We start from the raw sequence: 17,430 nt of genomic DNA, 5'->3' as shown, positions 1-17,430 counted from the left end.
GGACACTCTCGGGGTCCAGACGTGTGACTGTGCCAAATTTTGTGGCTGTAGCTGCGACGGTGCGGATACCAATCCTGGACATACACGCATACATACATACATACACTTGAGCTTTATATATTAGATATATATATATTAGAATACATACATATACATGCACAACACTGCTGGATACTCTGCACATTTACATACACACAGCTCTGCTGCATATGCACATTTACATACACACAGCTCTGCTACATTTGCACATTTACGTGCATAAAGCTTTGCTTATTATTATTATGCTTTTCTTATCCAGCACCATCATACTCCACAGTGCTTTAGAGAACTCTACTACAAATGCACATTTATATACACACACAGCTCTACTACATTTGCATACACTAGCCCATTTTACAGTTCCTCCCAGGTCATGTGAAAGGTCCTGGAGCTAGTTAGGTGAAGGTTCTTAAGCTGTTAACTCAGGACAGGCAGCCTCTGTGCAGGTCCCGGTATTTTCGATCACATAGATTAATGTGGACCAGGAGGAGAGGGAAGTTCTCGCAGTGATAAGGAAGGATGCTGTCTCAGCAAGCTGTCTACAGACTATAAGAAGCACTCACTTATTAGCAAGACTTTTTCATGTTAAAAGTATCTAAAAGTCCAAAAAATACACTGTGTTTAAAGTAATTTACCATTATTGTTTAATTACATGACTGTCTGTGATATGTTTTTTGTACAATTCATCAATAAAATATATAGTTTCTCTGGGTGTGCGTTTTTTATTTTGATGTTTAACAAAATAGCTTTTCTAGTACTTTGTCACATTATAGGTATGATAATGCCTTCTCCCCATGTGGGATTTTAAATGCTTAACAAAATAGCATTCTTGTTCAAAACATTTCCAACATTCTTAAAATTAACATTGCTTCTCCCCTGTGTGATTTCTCTTATGCTTAGCAAAACTTGATTTATCTGCCCAACATTTCCCACATTCTGAACATGAATATGGCTTCTCTCCTGTGTGAGTTCTCTGGTGACTAACAAGCGAAGATTTATGAGCAAAACATTTCCCACATTCTGAACATGAATATGGCTTCTCCCCTGTGTGTGTTCTCTGGTGATTAAGAAGATCTGATTTCCGTCCAAAATATTTCTTACATTCTGAACATGAATATGGCTTCTCCCCTGTATGACTTATCTGGTGGTTAACAAGAGATGATTTCTTTACAAAACATCTCCCACATTCAGAACATGAATATGGTTTTTCCCCTGTGTGAATTCTCTGATGATTAAGAAGATCTGTTTTCTGTGCAAAACATTTCCCGCATTCTGAACATGAATATGGCTTCTCCCCTGTGTGAATTCTCTGGTGTGTAACAAAGTGTGATTTATGTCCAAAACATTTTCCACATTCTGAACATGAAAAAGGCTTTTCTACTTTATGTGTTCTCTGGTGTGTAACAAGATGTGATTGGTGTCCAAAACATTTCCCACATTCTGAACAGGAATATGGCTTCTCCCCTGTGTGAGTTCTCTGGTGACTAACAAGAATTTGTTTCCAATTAAAACATTTTCCACATTCTGAACATGAATATGGCATCTCCCCTGTGTGCGTTCTCTGGTGACTAACAAGAAATGATTTCCGGATAAAACATTTTCCACATTCTGAACATGAAAACGGCTTCTGCCCTGTGTGAATTTTCTGGTGTGTAAAAAGATATGCTTTCTGGTTAAAGCTTTTTCCACATTCTAAACAGGAAAAAGGCTTTTCCCCTGTGTGAATTCTCTGGTGATTAACAAGATATGCTTTCTGGTTAAAACATTTTCCACATTCTAAACAGGAAAAAGGCTTTTCACCTGTATGAATTCTCTGGTGAATAACCAGCATAAATTTTCGGGTAAAACATTTTCCACATTCTGAACATGAATATGGCTTCTCCCCAGTATGAATTCTCTCATGCCTAATAAGATATGCCATCTGTTTAAAATGTTTACCACACTTGAAACAAGTAAACCTCTTCTCCTCTGTGTGAATTTTTTGATGTTTAACAAAATAAGTTTTTAGGGTATAACTATTTCCATATTCTGAATGTGTAATTGGCATCTTTGCTTTAACAGTAGTTTGTTTTTCAGTGCCTCTGTTGTGACTTTTATTTTTCTTAGTAGTCTGTAATGAATCAGAAGATAGGACCTCTTTCATAGGATTAGATGATCGATCTTTGCTGTGAAAGAATGATGGTATTTCTGGAGTACTGGCATTCACTTGAATTGAATCCTGTGTGATCTCAAGGTCATCTGATATAAAAATTGAAAATGTTAGTTGTCCCTCTGATCTCCTGGTACAGTCATCTTCCAAGAATTACATCAATTATTATTTTTAAATATAATATCATTAAAATTTATATTTTTCAACAATTCTACTCAAAATTTCCATAGAAATGGGAAGATATGTAGTAAAAATCAATTATTCACTAAGACAATAACAGTGCACAGTCTAATAGAAGAACTCATTGCATGAACCAGTAGAGTGTGTGTGAAGACACAGCATTTAATCTTAATTATCCAGATGTCTATTTCAGTTGGCCAGGAGACTTACGCTAATGTCATATGAGTCTGAATGTTGACACAGGTGTAGCGATGATTTTGACTCCATGGGTATTTTCCAGAAACAAGCAGCAGTGAAAGTTGCTGAGTGAAAATTGGAAATCTGCTATTGTAGTGTTCAAACACGTTGCCCTGATAAACATTGCAGTGTCCAATATGTTTTAGTGCCCAGTACATTATGGTGCCCATACATTGTGCCCAGCTTGTGCTTCTGGAGACATGCACCCTTTAAATTAAGCCAAATTAAGCCATAAATGCCGAACACGTGGTTTAGGTAGAATGGGGCTAAAAAGGGAGGGAGGGCATTTGGATTTGGAAGAGCAGAATTTGCTCGATTTCTTTTGGAGGGTGAGGAGCCATAGTGCTTTTCCAGAGTCTTTGTACGAGTAGAAACCTGGAAGCCTCCCTACATTTCAGTTAACAGATGACGGACCTGAGTGGGGACTTGCTTTTTTATATGGACTGAGTTGCAGCTTGTGTTGGGAACATTTTACAAAACATTTTGGATCACATTTTTCCTGTGCTCAATGCTGAGCACTTATATTAGGGTTTAAATCCAAATCTCTGAATGACGTGATTCAGATGAAACCACTGAGTGATCCATTCACTATAATGAGGCAGCAGAGTTACTCTGGACTCTGTCTGGTCTCTGCTCAGCGGTCTTCTTTTCAGAGGTGCACAAAACCGTGGCAGACCGTGTTTTTATGCAGGCCTAAAAAGACGGAAACTGCCAGATGATAGGCCAGACGGCGTCCAAAGTGCCTCCATCTGCCTCATTCTAGGGAATTTCCCACCAGCGGTTCTGTCTGAATCATGTATTTCAGAAATTTCCACAGAAACCCCGGTGAAAGAGCTCAGCGAAGAGAGCAGGATAAATGTGAGCATAGCCTTACTGCGATCATTGGGAGGAAGAATGAACAAAAAACAGCAATTCAGTAATAGTTGTTTTTTATGCCGTTCACTGTGTGTTAAACATGACAAAGCAGATTTATTCTTCAGATCAGTAAGATTACATCAGTTATTTTTTAATGTTTTGCAGCTTTTACACAAAAATAACTTTTATAGAAAAAATTGCTTTTGCATCGCTCTATTCCAAGAGCTATAAACTTTTTGTTTCTCTATTGACGGAGCTATCTGGTGTCTTGTTTTTTTTTATGGGACAAGTTGATGCTTTCAGCTCTTCCATTTTTATTTCCATTCAAATTTTGTTTGCGTTTAACTCCACTTTTTGTTCAGCAGTATAATGAAAAAACAGTTTTTTCCACGTTTTGTATTTATCTTTTTTTTTTTTTTTTATGGTGTTCACTGAAGTTGTTAACTAGCGTGATCGTTTTATAGGTCTGGTTGTTACGAACACAGCGATAACAAATATGTGTCATTTTTGTTTTTACATAAATATACCTATTTATCAGTATAATTTTTCTTTTTACTTTTTTTACTTAGACCCTCCATGGGACTTTAGCTTTTTTTCACTCTGATCGCTGGTATAATGCATTTGCAATTAGTGATGGTCGAGCACTAAAACACTAGAGCTCTTGGTAATCGGATCGAGCAGATCGGACTCTCGGATGGGCTCGACTCAACAAGTCAATATAGGTCGATTGGAAACCTAAGCATTTTTCTGGAACACCCTAACATGAGGGCTGGGGGTGAGGGTCAGGAACTTCGCTCAAATGGAATGAAAACAGCATGGGGAAGATGCCTGGAAGCATCTCTGACTCACAGGTCGCTGCTGGGAACAATGTTGTCTGAGTATTACGCCACTTTTATGGACTGAAAAATTATACAAAACTGAACATAAAATATTCTTTCCTGTATAATAACTTGTATATAAAACAAAATGAAAAGGAGAAGAAAAACGCATTCTCCACCTCTTCATAGCTGGGCGATCTCTCACCGTATTTCCCAGTTGCGTACGACTACAGTAGATTACATAGTAGAGGGGGAACTAAAGAAATAAAACTACACTCACTGGTAAATGTAATTTTACCATTTTACTACCTTATCTGGGCATCTGGTGTTTGACAAGGTCAGACGTATCCTGTTTAATTTATGAAAGAGACTCTGAAACCCACAAAGCCTATACGGTCAATGCAAGAACTGCCAAAAATTAGGAGGGACTTCGATACACCTGTATTAGAAGTAAAGAAGGGCCTCTTACACGTTCTGTTAAAATTGTTAGGTAGTGAGTCTCCTAGACTCATAAAGCCTACGCACTAAGTGCAAGGGCTGACATATATTAGAAAGAGGGGTTGCAATACACCTTGGAAGACAACAATTTTAATCAAGTACAAAATGATGACCCTCTAAAAATTTGGAGAGAGCGTCACATAATGATCATTTAAAAATTTGAAGCATAATGATCCTTTAAAAATGATCTGATTAAGACTCATAATGACCCTCTAAAAATTAAAAGTAAGGGCCGAATGATGACTGTATAAAGATTTTGCGCGAGAGCCGCAGGAAGACCCAACATTTGAATTGGCTTTATGTTCAACAGCTGCCATCCGGTGTGGTTGACAAGTCTGAGCCAATCCATGCATTGTAAATTTTGAGCAAGGACATGATGAACCTATAAAAACTTTAACCCCTTAACCCCCAAGGGTGGTTTGCACGTTCATGACCGGGCCAATTTTTACAATTCTGACCACTGTCCCTTTATGAGGTAATAACTCTGAAACGCTTCGATGGATCCTGGTGATTCTGACATTGTTTTTCTCGTGACATATTGTACTTCATGCTAGTGGTAAAATTTCATTGATATAACTTGCGTTTTTTTGTGAAAAAAACGGAAATTTGGCAAAAATTTTGAAAATTTCACAATTTTCCAACTTTGAATTTTTATGCCCTTAAATCACGGAGATACGGCACAAAAAAACTTAATAAGTAACATTTCCCACATGTTTACTTTACATCAGCACAATTTTGGAACCAAAATTTTTTTTGTTAGGAAGTTATAAGGGTTAAAAGTTGACCAGCGATCTCTCATTTTTGCAACACCATTTTATTTTTACAGACCACATCACATTTGAAGCCACTTTGAGGGGTCTATATGATAGAAAATACCCAAAAGTGACACCATTCTTAAAACTGCACCCCTCAAGGTGCTCAAAACCACATTCAAGAAGTTTATTAACCCTTCAGGTGCTTCACAGGAATTTTTTGAATATTTAAAAAAAATGAACATTTAAACTTTTTTTCACAAAAAAAATACTTCAGGTTCAATTTTTTTATTTTACCAAGGGTAACAGGAGAAATTGGACTGCAAAAGTTATTGTGCAGTTTGTCCTGAGTATGCTGATACCTGATATGTGGGGGGAACCACTGTTTCGGCGCATGGCAGAGCTCAGAAGGGAAGGAGCGCCGTTTGACTTTTTCAATGCAAAATTGGCTGGCATTCAGAACGGACGCCATGTCACGTTTGGAGAGCCCCTGATGTACCTAAACAGTGGAAACCTCCCACAAGTGACCCCATTTTGGAAACTAGACCCCCTAAGGAACTTATCTAGATGTGTGGTGAGCACTTTGAACCCCCCAGTGCTTCACAGAAGTTTATAAAGACCAGGCGTGAAAATAAAAAAATCGTATTTTTTCAAGAAACATGATCTTTTAGTCCCCATTTTTTTATTTTCCCACAGGTAACAGGAGAAATTGGACCCCAAATGTCGTTGTCTAATTTGTCCTGAGTACACTGATACCCCATATGTGGGAGAAAATTACTGTATGGGCACACGTCGGGGCTCGAAAGGGAAGTAGTGACGTTTTGGAATGCAGACTTTGATGGAATGGTCTGCGGGTGTCATGTGCGTTTGGAGAGCCCCTGATGTACCTAAACTATTGAAACTCCCCACAAGTGACCCCATTTTGGAAACTAGACCCCCCACAGAACTTACCTAGATGTGTGGTGAGCACTTTGAACCCCCAAGTGCTTCACAGAAGTTTATAACGCCCGGGTGTGAAAATAAAAAAATCATTTTTTTCCACAAAAATGATATTTTTGCCCCCAATTTTTTATTTTCCTAAGGGTACCAGGAGAAATTGGACCCCAAAAGTTGTTTTGCAATTTGTCCTCAGTAGGCCGATACTCCATATGTGGGGGTAAAACACTGTTTGGACGCATGGCAGAGCTTGGAAGGGAAGGAGCACCATTTGACTTTTTTTCAAGGCAGAATTGGCTGGAATTGAGATCAGACGCCATGTTGCATTTGGAGAGCACCTGGTGTGCCCAAACAGTGGAAACCCTGCAATTATAACTCCAACCCTAACCCCAACACACCCCTAACCCTAATGGGAAAATGGAAATAAATACATTTTCTTTTAATTTTATTATTTTTCCCTAACTAAGGGGGTGATAACGGGGGGTTTGATTTACTATTTATGGCGGCTTTTATGTTTGGCAGCTGTCACACACTAAAAGACGCTTTTTATTGTAAAAATAGTTTTTGCATCACCACATATTGAGAGCTATAATTTTTCCATATTTTGACCCACAGAGTCATGTGAGGTCTTATTTTTTGCGGGACGAGTTGACGTTTTTATTGGTACCATTTTTGGGCACGTGACATTTTATGATCGCTTTTTATTCCAATTTTTGGGACGCAGAATGAACAAAAACCAGCGTTTCATGAATTTCTTTTGGGGGGTGCATTTACACCGTTCCGCGTGCGGTAAAATTGATAAGGCCCTTTTATTCTTCGGGTCAGTACGGTTACAGCGATACCTCATTTAAGTCGTTTTTTTAGGTTTTGGCGCTTTTATGCAATGAAAACAATTTTACATAAAAAATAATTATTGTTGCATCGCTTTATTCTGCGGGCTATAACTTTTTTATTTTTTTGCTGATGATGCTGTATGGCGGCTCGTTTTTTGCGGGACAAGATGACGTTTTCAGCCATGGATATTTATATGCGTCTTTTTGATCGCACGTTATTGCACTTTTTGTTCGGTGGTATGATAATAAGTCATTATTTTTTGCTTCGTTTTTTATTTTTATTTTTTAAGAGGTTCGCTAAAGGTGTTAACTAATGGGACAGTTTTATAGGGCGGGTCGTTACGGACGCGACGATACCAAATATGTGTACTTTTATTGTTTTGTTTTTTTTATTTCCAAAAAATGAATTTATTAGGGAATATTTTTTTTCTTTTTAATTTATTTAGCGATTTTTTTAAAAACTATTTTTACACTTTTTTTTTTTTTTAACTTTATTACATTATCCCAGGGGGGACATAGCTGTCATGTGACAGATCGCTGATCTGTCACATCACAGATCACTGTGACAGATCGGCGATCTGTCACAGGCACTGCACAATGCTTCCTCCTTGCCTGCGCTTTGCAGGCATGAGGAAGCCAGCTCCCTGCAGGCCCCCGAAGGTCCCCGTCTCCATCTTGGATTCGGGGACCTGCAGGGATGGAGCCCCCCGCAGCAGCGCTGCACATTGCGCTGCTGTGGGGAGCTCAGGGAAGCCCGGAGGGAGCCCCCTCCCTGCCGATGCTTCCTTTAACCCCCGGTGCACCGCGATCGTGTTTGATCGCGGTGTGCAAGGGGTTAACGTGACCGCCCCTGACACATAGTGCCGGGTGTCAGTTATGATAACCAGCTGACACCCGGCCGCGATAAGCGGCGCTCACCACGTGGGCGCCGCTGATCGCTGTGACGTACTATCCCGTCCCTGGGAATTAAGTCCCAGGGCACATGGACGGGATAGCACGTCACATGACAGAAAGGGGTTAAATAAGGGACAAAATTATGACCGTGTAAGAATTTAGAGTAAGGGCCGCAGAAAAAGCCTATAAAGATTTTGAGTGAGGGCAGCATGATGACCCTGTTGACATGTTGTAGGAGGAGTACAAGAAAAATAAGAAACAATGAACCGTATATTTGAATTGGCTTTATGTTCCACTGATGTCATCCGTTCAGGTTAAGAAGTCTAAGCTAATCCAGGCCTTGTTCATTTTGATAAGAGTCAGCATGTCAGCATTTTTAGTTGTTCAATTATTATGCCCCCTTCGGCACTAAAAACTCGCTCTGACAAAACGTTAGTGGCAGGGCAGGCCAGCACCTCGAAGGCGTTGAGGGACAGTTCATGCCTTGTGTTCAGCTTGGATATCCAATAGCTGTAAAGCACAGAGGAATCATGGAGAACGCTGGAACGGTCAGCTAGATACTCCTTCACCATCTTCCAAAACTTTGCCCTCCTTGTCAGACTACGCCGCACATCAGGGCATGGGCACTGGGAGGGTCTAATGAAAATGTCCCAGACCTCTGATAGTATTCCCCTACCTCTGTTGGACCTGGTGTGCATCTCCCTAGTCTCTCTTCTTTGATTGACCAAGGAACTAGGCCTCTGCCGCCAGTGTTGTCAGATGGGAATTTTTTTTCTAGCTGTTCGACTGGGGTCTTCTGGTATTGCATCATTTTACTAGTCCTCTCCGCTGTAGGAAGATAGATGGGAAGTTCTCCTTGTAGTGTAGGTCGAGAAGGGTGCACAAGTAAACAGTGTTGGCCAAAGTGCATATAACACGAGGGTCAAAGGAAAGGCAGTGCGACAAAGTCAGCCATGTGTGCTATATTCCCTACATGCAAGACTTCCCTGTTCCCACCAGGAGGACAACTCTCCATATCTTTCTCCTCTTCAGCCCATCCATGCATGAACAGACGAGATGAAGCTGATATGGGTAGCACCCCCTGCAGCACAGGCTATCATCTCCTATTCCTGCTCCTCTTTAGCATTATCGCCCAATCTGTGATAAGAAGATGAGATGAGGCTGGGCCATGTAGTATCAACCTTTGTACTTTCTTCCTCTATTTCCACCTTTCACATGCAAAGCTTCCTCTTTTTATTGTGAGCAGCAAGCGTCTGAGTAAACACAGAAGCGGAATGGCTACACCAATTATGGCATCATCGCCGCTCACCATCTTGGTTGATTCCTCAAAGTTTTGTAGAACCTCACAGATGTCAGACATCCATGCCCACTCGTAGGTTGTAATGTGCGGAAACTGACTGGCATACCGATGGGCATATTGTAGCTGGTATTCAACTATTGCCCTCTACTGCTCACAAAGCCTTGCCAATATTTTCAATGTGGAGCTCCAGAATGTGGTCATGTAGCACATCAGTCGGTGAGCTGGCACTTGCAAGTGTTGCTGAAGTACTGCCAGAGCGGTGGCAGCTGTAGCTGATTTGCGAAAATGGGCGCAAACGTGGTGTATCTTCACCAGTAGCTCAGGCAAATGTGGGACATTTTCAGAAACTGCTGAACTACCAAGCTGAGCACTTGGGACATGCATGGTATGTGTGTGAGGTTGCCAAGCTTCAAAGCCGCCAACACATTATGGCCATTATCACACATGACGATGCCTAATTGTAGGTTCAGCTGGGAGAACCACAGATCTGTCTCATCTGTTACAACTTTCCACAACTGTCCGGCAGTGTGATGATTTTGACCTAAACAAATTGGTTTCAGCAGACCCTGTTGACACTTCACTGAGGCAGTGGCTCCATCTTGTGACTGATATAGACAACATGCTAACAGATGAAAATTCAGAGATGGAGGATGAGGAGAGGAAAGGTGTGCAGGGACTGGTGTAGGAGGTGGAGGAAACACTAATGGAATGAGGGCCTGCAATCCCTGGTGTCAGTAGCACTTGTGCTGTATCAGGGTCATACTTGGCTCTTGCCCCTACAAGGTTCACCTAGTGTGCAGTTAGGGAAATGTCGCATCCATGGTCACAAACATTTGTCCATGTGTCAGTCATTAAGTGGACATTCTTAGAAACTGCATTGGTCAGGGCAAGGGTGATGATATGGGACAAGTAATGTTGTAATGTGGGAAGGTACACCAGTAAAAGAGAGACAGCTGGGGATTGAGTACAGTGGGATGGCCGCCATGAGGTTGCTGAAAGCTTCAGTGTCCACAAGCCTGAATGGCAGCATTTCCAGGGCAAGCAATCTGGCAATGTGCCTGTTTAGTGTTGAGCCTGTGGATGGGAATTTTCTTTTTCGTTCCAAGGCCTGAAGTAGAGAAAGCTGAATGCTATGCTGGGACAAGGAATTGGACGTGGTTGTTGATGGTGCTTGAGAATGTGCAACGACAGGTACAGGCGGGAAGTATTCGTGTCAGTGTTCTGGACAGGGGCTTGGCATGCACATAGCACAAGGGAAGAGACAGTTGTGTCACCTATAAACAATTATTATGGACCCAGGGGTGCTTTGATGACATGTGTCTGAGCATGCTGGTGGTGATCAGGTTGGTAGTGGTCTGGCCCCTGCTGATCTTGTTAAGGCACAGGTTGCAAATCACTGTTCTTTTATCGTCCGCACTGTCTTTAAACAAGACTAGGAAACACCTAAACATTGATTTGGGAACTCACCACATGTGGGTGATCTGGGATACAGTTGCCCATCTTCTCTCTTTGGCCACCCCACTTGCTCTTCTTGCTTGTTGCGATGCTGTGGATGCCTCCCCTTCTGTGATGCTGTCCTCGCTTTGCATAGCACCTTCCCAATATGGGTCAGCGACTTCATCGTCCACCAACACGTCTTCAACTTCTTCCTGACTTATTGACGTAACAACATCATTTCTTGGAAACTGTGTGTCATCATCATCTACCTCTTGAGACACTAATTGCCTTTCCCCAACGTCGTCTTCTTCTGACTGAGATTGCTTAAATATTTGGGCATCACTAAACACTATCTTCTCATGTCCCTCTTGAAACATTTAGGGCGAGAGGTGAGAGTCAATAAATGGAAATGTAAAGAACTCCTCAGTGTGTCCATGTGTGGTCTCACTTGTCTCCTGAGACTCGGATGGTCAAAGGAAGGAGGATCAGTGTGACCTAGCCTCTTAGATAGTTAGACTGGACCGTGTGGAAGTCAGGATGGGAAACAGACAGGAAGCATTATCTGCCATCCAATCGACCACCGGTTTGCACTATTCTGGTTTCAAGAGGGGTGTCCAACTCCCCCCTGCAAAGTGGTACAGGAACCTACGTCTCAAGTAACATCATGTTTGTAGTGCTCCCGCAGCAGACAATTTCACCAGGCCCACATCCTCTGCGTGCACCATCAGCAGCACTTTCACTTCCCCGTCCTTTACCGCACACCTTTCGCATATTAAATTTGGTATTTATTTTTACGCCCACAAACTCTCTGGTATAATAGAGAAAAGAAAATATTTAGCCCTGACAAGGGCTGTTTTAACAGTGCAGCAGAGGAATACAAGTATTAAAACCCTGCCTAGATGCTTCTAATCCAAAGCTACCCCTCCACTAAATATAGGTAACAGCAGTTTTACTACAAAAAAAAAAAATATTTAGTCCTATTTTGTTATGTAAGACTCCATGACGCGATGCGGCCAGCCAATCACTTCCCCGTCCTTTACCGCACACCTTTCGCATATTAAATTTGGTATTTATTTTTATGCCCACAAACTCTCTGGTATAATAGAGAAAAGAAAATATTTAGCCCTGACAAGGGCTGTTTTAACAGTGCAGCAGAGGAATACAAGTATTAAAACCCTGCCTAGATGCTTCTAATCCAAAGCTACCCCTCCACTAAATATAGGTAACAGCAGTTTTACTACAAAAAAAAAAAATATTTAGTCCTATTTTGTTATGTAAGACTCCATGACGCGATGCGGCCAGCCAATCACAGTAATGTCAGTATCCAACATGACTACGGTATTACTGTGTATGGGGGGCAATCATCACACGTTCATTGGCTGCCCAACAAGCTTCAAACATGCGGGACAGGACTCAAGCATGGCACTCGATAACCCGTGATACTCAGTTAAGTGCAGAGTGTGCCCGAGCATCCAGATGCTTGATCGCTCATTAACAATCACAATGAAACAGCATCGCAATGAATCATAGAATCATAGAATCGTAGAGTTGGAAGGGACCTCCTGGGCCATCTGGTCCAACCCCCTGCTCAAAGCAGGATTCGCTAAATCATCCCAGTCAGATGTCTGTCCAGCCTCTGTTTGAAGACTTCCATTGAAGGAGAACTCACCACTTCTCGTGGCAGCCTGTTCCACTCATTGATCACTCTAACTGTCAAAAAGTTTTTTCTAATATCTAATCTGTGTCTCCTCCCATTCAGTTTCATCCCATTGCTTCTAGTCTTTCCTTGTGCAAATGAGAATAAAGTTGATCCTTCTACAATGTGACAGCCCTTTAGATATTTGTAGACAGTAATTAAGTCTCCTCTCAGTCTTCTCTTTTGCAAACTAAACATTCCCAAATCCTGCAACCTTTCCTCATAAGACAGGGTTTGCAGACCGGTCACCATTCTGGTCGCTCTTTTCTGAACTTGCTCCAGTTTGTTGATGTCTTTTTTAAAATGTGGTGCCCAAAACTGGACACAATATTCCAGATGAGGTCTGACCAAAGAGGAGTAGAGGGAAATAATGACTTCACGTGATCTAGACTGTATGCTTCTGTTAATACATCCTAGAACTGCATTTGCCTTTTTTGCTGCTGCATCACATTGTTGACTCATATTCAGTCTGTGATCTATTCGTATACCCAAGTCTTTTTCACATGTGCTGTCACTTAGCCCTATTCCTCCCATTCTATATATGCTTTTTTCATTTTTATTGCCCAGATGTAGTACTTTGCATTTCTCCCTGTTAAAAACCATTCTGTTAGTTACTGCCCACTTCTCCAGTTTATTTAAATCTTTTTGAATCCTCTCTCTCTCTTCTCTAGTATTAGCTATCCCTCCTAGCTTTGTGTCATCAGCAAATTTAATCAGTTTACCCTCAATTCCTTCATCTAAATCGTTGATAAAGATGTTGAACAATACAGGGCCCAGGACAGAGCCCTGTGGTACCCCACTTGAGACATTCTTCCAACTGGATGTGCAGCCATTTACCACCACTCTTTGGGTCCGATCACTAAGCCAGCTATGAATCCACCTAACAGTTGCCTTGTCCATTCCATACTTAGTCATTTTTTCAATAAGGATTGTATGAGAGACTTTGTCAAATGCTTTGCTGAAGTCAAGATATACTATATCTACAGCATTTCCTTGATCCACCCAATCAGTGATACCGTCATAGAAGGAAATTAAGTTAGTCTGACATGACTTATTAGTTACAAACCAATGCTGACTCTGTTTGATCACTTCATTCTTATCCAGGTATTGACTTACATGTTGTTTAATAATTTGTTCAAAGATCTTTCCTGGTATAGAAGTCAGACTCACCGGCCTATAGTTGCCTGGGTCCACCTTCTTCCCCTTTTTGAAGATAGGAACAACATTTGCTCTTCTCCAGTCTTCTGGCACTTCTCCTGTTCTCCAAGAATTTTCAAAGATTATGGAGAGTGGTTCAGAAATTTCTTCTGCTATCTCCTTCAGTACTCTGGGGTGTAATTCATCTGGACCTGGAGACTTGAATTCATTTAGATTAGCTAAGTGTTTCCTCACTATCTTTCTGTTTATAGATATCCTGGATTCTTCTATTCCCTTAATAGGACAGTGAATAACAGTTGGTGTTACATTTCCTTTCTGAGAGAAAACAGATGCAAAATAGGAATTTAAAAGTTCAGCCTTCTCAACATCCTGTCTTACCATTTCATCATTTTCATCCTGTAAAAATCCTATAGCATCTTTGACTTTTCTTTTACTTTTGACATATCCCCAAAATCCTTTATTATTGCTTTTGACATCTCTTGCAAGCCTCAATTCATTTTCAGCTTTAGATAATCTGATTTGTGCCCTGCAGATTCTGCAGACAGCATTATATTCTTCTTTAGATATGCCTCCCTCTTTCCATTTTATAAACATTTTTTTCTTCCTTTTTAGCATGTGCTTAAGTTCTGTGTTCACCCATCCTGGTTTCCTTAAATGCTTCCTATTCTTCCCTCTTTTCGGAATTGTTAACAACTGTGCTTTGAGAATTTCATTTTTCAAGATTTCCCATCCTTCCTGGACATTTTTGTCTTTAAGGATATCCAGCCATTGGATCCCTCCAATTATCTTTCTGAATCCCTTAAAATCTGCCTTTCTGAAATCTAACCTTGACGTCTGAGTCTTCACAGGTCTTCCGCCTCTAGTTATCCAAAATTCTAAAATAGCATGGTCGCTACCTCCTAGGGTTCCAGCCACTTTTACCTCCTCAACCATTTCCTCCCTGTTTATAAGGATTAGATCCAAGGTAGCAGTTCCCCTTGTTTTCTCCCCTACCTTTTGGAAGATAAAGTTGTCAGCAAGAGAGGATAAGAATTTCCTTGACCTGTTAGTTTTGCCTGAGAGAGATTCCCAACAAATGTCTGGATAGTTGAAATCTCCCATGACAACTATGTCATATTTTTTGGAGAACTTGGCCATTTGATGCATAAAGAGTTCATCCATATCTTCAGCTTGCACAGGCGGCCTGTAGTAAATGCCTACAATGGTGTCCTTTCCATTGTTCTGTCCTTGTATTCTTACCCAAACAGTTTCCACAGAACTCCCAGTCTCTGAAGCTTCAATCTCTGTGCAGATATACGCTTTTCTAACATACAATGCAACACCCCCTCCTCGTTTATCAAGTCTGTTTCTTGCAAATAAGTTGTATCCTTCTAGTCTTGTATTCCAACCATGTGTATCGTCCCACCAAGTTTCAGTGATTCCAATGACATCATATTTCTTTTCCTGTGTTAGTAGTTCCAATTCTCCTTGTTTGTTGCCCATGCTTTGTGCATTAGTATAGAAACATTTTAGTTTGTGATTGGTTTCTCTTTCTCCAATATTTTTATTAATTAGATTCTTTCGTCTTTGTTCTTCCTTTCCACTTCTATTAGCAGAGTTCTCAATAGCATTTGTCAGGTGTATGGCTTTTTCTGGTCTTTTGCTTCCCTTCCCATGTTGTTCTAGTTTAAAGCTCTCCTTACAAGTGTAGCAAGGCGACTTCCAAATACATGCTTTCCAGTCTTCGTAAGGTGCACCCCATCTCTAGCAAGTAGTCCATCGTATAAGTAGTTCACTCCGTGATCCAGAAATCCAAATCGTTGCTGACGGCACCATCGACGTAGCCAGTTGTTCACCTGCAGAATCTTATTCCACCTCATTGTTCCATGGCCATCCACTGGGAGGATGGAACAATGCATTATACCTATCAGTATTACACTGACAGAAGCCTCTTAGACCATGTTTGTTGCATGGTCTAACAGGCTTACCGTAGGTCTCTGACCCGGAGGCCAACTTGACAACCTTGGGTTGCCATGACAACAATCGCGCACTCGCGACAACAGGGCAGCCAATTGAAAGCCTACCAAAAGCTTCGATCAATATAGATTGCTGCATTAAGGGGGTTAAACAACCAGGGGAGGTGCAGGCATCACAGTGACAGCCGAGCCTCAGCTATCTTGTAAGCCGAGCTCCTGGCGGTGAATACGTTGGCACAGCCCCTGTACCGCCGCTGATCACCATGATGTACTTATACATCAGAGGTCGTTAACCCCTTCCCTTCTATGTCACATGGATACGTCAATGGTCATGAAGGAGTTGAAAACTACCAGTGTGTTGCAGGCTAATATAACTGAAATTGGCAGATCCCATCACAATCAAACATATCATACAGAATGAACTTGTGAAAAAGAAAGAAACACAGAATAAAAAAAATTTTACATTTCCAATAAAAATGTAAGTTCAGGGGGAGAACTACAACACTAAACCAGTGTTGCATTCGTCTTTTAGTGCTTCCCATTTCAGCAGCAATTGTGCAGTAATCTGAATCCCTTAGTATCGAAAACATAATGGAAATGACATGGAATGATGCCATGAAATCAGAGATCGAGACATGCCAACACATAGCCTGCAGACTTGAAAAAATATATATTAGGCCATATTCACACGATCAGTATTTGGCTTGTATTTTCCATCAGTATTTGTCAGCCAAAACCAGGAGTGGAACAATCAGAGGAAAAGTATCATAGAAACACGTCACCACTTCTGTATTTATCACCCACTCCTGGTTTTGGCTTACAAATCCTGATGTAAAATACTGACCAAATACAGAAGGTGTGAAAGTGGCCTCACAGCCATCAGCAATGCACAGATATATCATGGCACAGGTGTAATGTTTTTCCCTTTTAGTTTATTACAATCCTCTTTGAAGTTAGTTGGCTTTAAAATAAATTGAAAATTCAGGATAAAGGGAAACTGTTGTTATTGTAGAGAAATTCACACTTGGCCCTCACTGCACGTTTAATGTTGTGGATCATAAAAGTGAAGTTTGACCAGAAACACTGGACCTGGTCTTGTAGGGACCATATGAGCAGATTCAGCAGCACAGAAGGGAGAGACGGTAGATTCATCCAGTAAGATATCAGAGTTCTAGGAAGGTAACAGCATCATTACCCTCCGCTTTCTCTCAGAGGCCCATTATAATATTTTTCTTCAAATGATTTTCTATGTACACTGTCATTAGATTTTGGAGTTTACAGATCAGGACAGTTAAGAGTCAGCATTTTCTAATTTTAGGAGGTAGTTGGAACCTCCAGGTGGTATCTCTATAGAAGAAGGGGGTTCAATGCCCAAAGTAATTGGAAATGTTTCCAGTGGAGAAACATGTACGGGGTCTAATGGCAAAATGGTGATCACATGTTTGGGTAATGTCCAGACTACACCGCCGATAAAGCAGTGAAAGCTGATAAATCCGAAGAATCTGTGACTTCTATGCTTTTAGTGGTTACTACTCACCTGGGTAATCATATGTAAGAATCTCCTCTTTAATCTCTGTAGTATTAATGTGGTTCAGATCTTCACCCTGAAACAAATATTGTACAAGTCACAGACAGATGGAGAAGTCACATCTATGATCAGCTCTAATCCTGCCATCTCCACCGTTCTCATTAC

General features: G+C 41.1%; 1 protein-coding gene across 1 annotated transcript in view; it reads right to left on the bottom strand.

The window, feature by feature from the left end:
- Positions 1 to 659: 659 nt before the first annotated feature.
- The window catches only part of LOC141052942 (uncharacterized), a 51,317-nt gene continuing 34,546 nt past the window's right edge, over positions 660 to 17,430 (bottom strand). Inside the window, exons 6-7 of the mRNA XM_073550274.1 lie at positions 17,275 to 17,341; positions 660 to 2,277 (exon numbers count right to left, since the gene is read on the bottom strand). Coding sequence (XP_073406375.1) covers positions 899 to 2,277; positions 17,275 to 17,341 — 1,446 coding nt within the window. The 3' untranslated portion in view covers positions 660 to 898. The remainder of the gene's footprint in view (positions 2,278 to 17,274; positions 17,342 to 17,430) is intronic.

This window comes from Dendrobates tinctorius, unplaced genomic scaffold (assembly GCF_039654945.1).
Source record: "Dendrobates tinctorius isolate UK_male_01 unplaced genomic scaffold, ASM3965494v1 ptg000164l, whole genome shotgun sequence".
Classification (NCBI taxonomy): Eukaryota; Metazoa; Chordata; class Amphibia; order Anura; family Dendrobatidae; genus Dendrobates; species Dendrobates tinctorius.
Note: the sequence above shows the minus strand (reverse complement) of the source record. Positions and strands in the feature narration are given on the sequence as shown.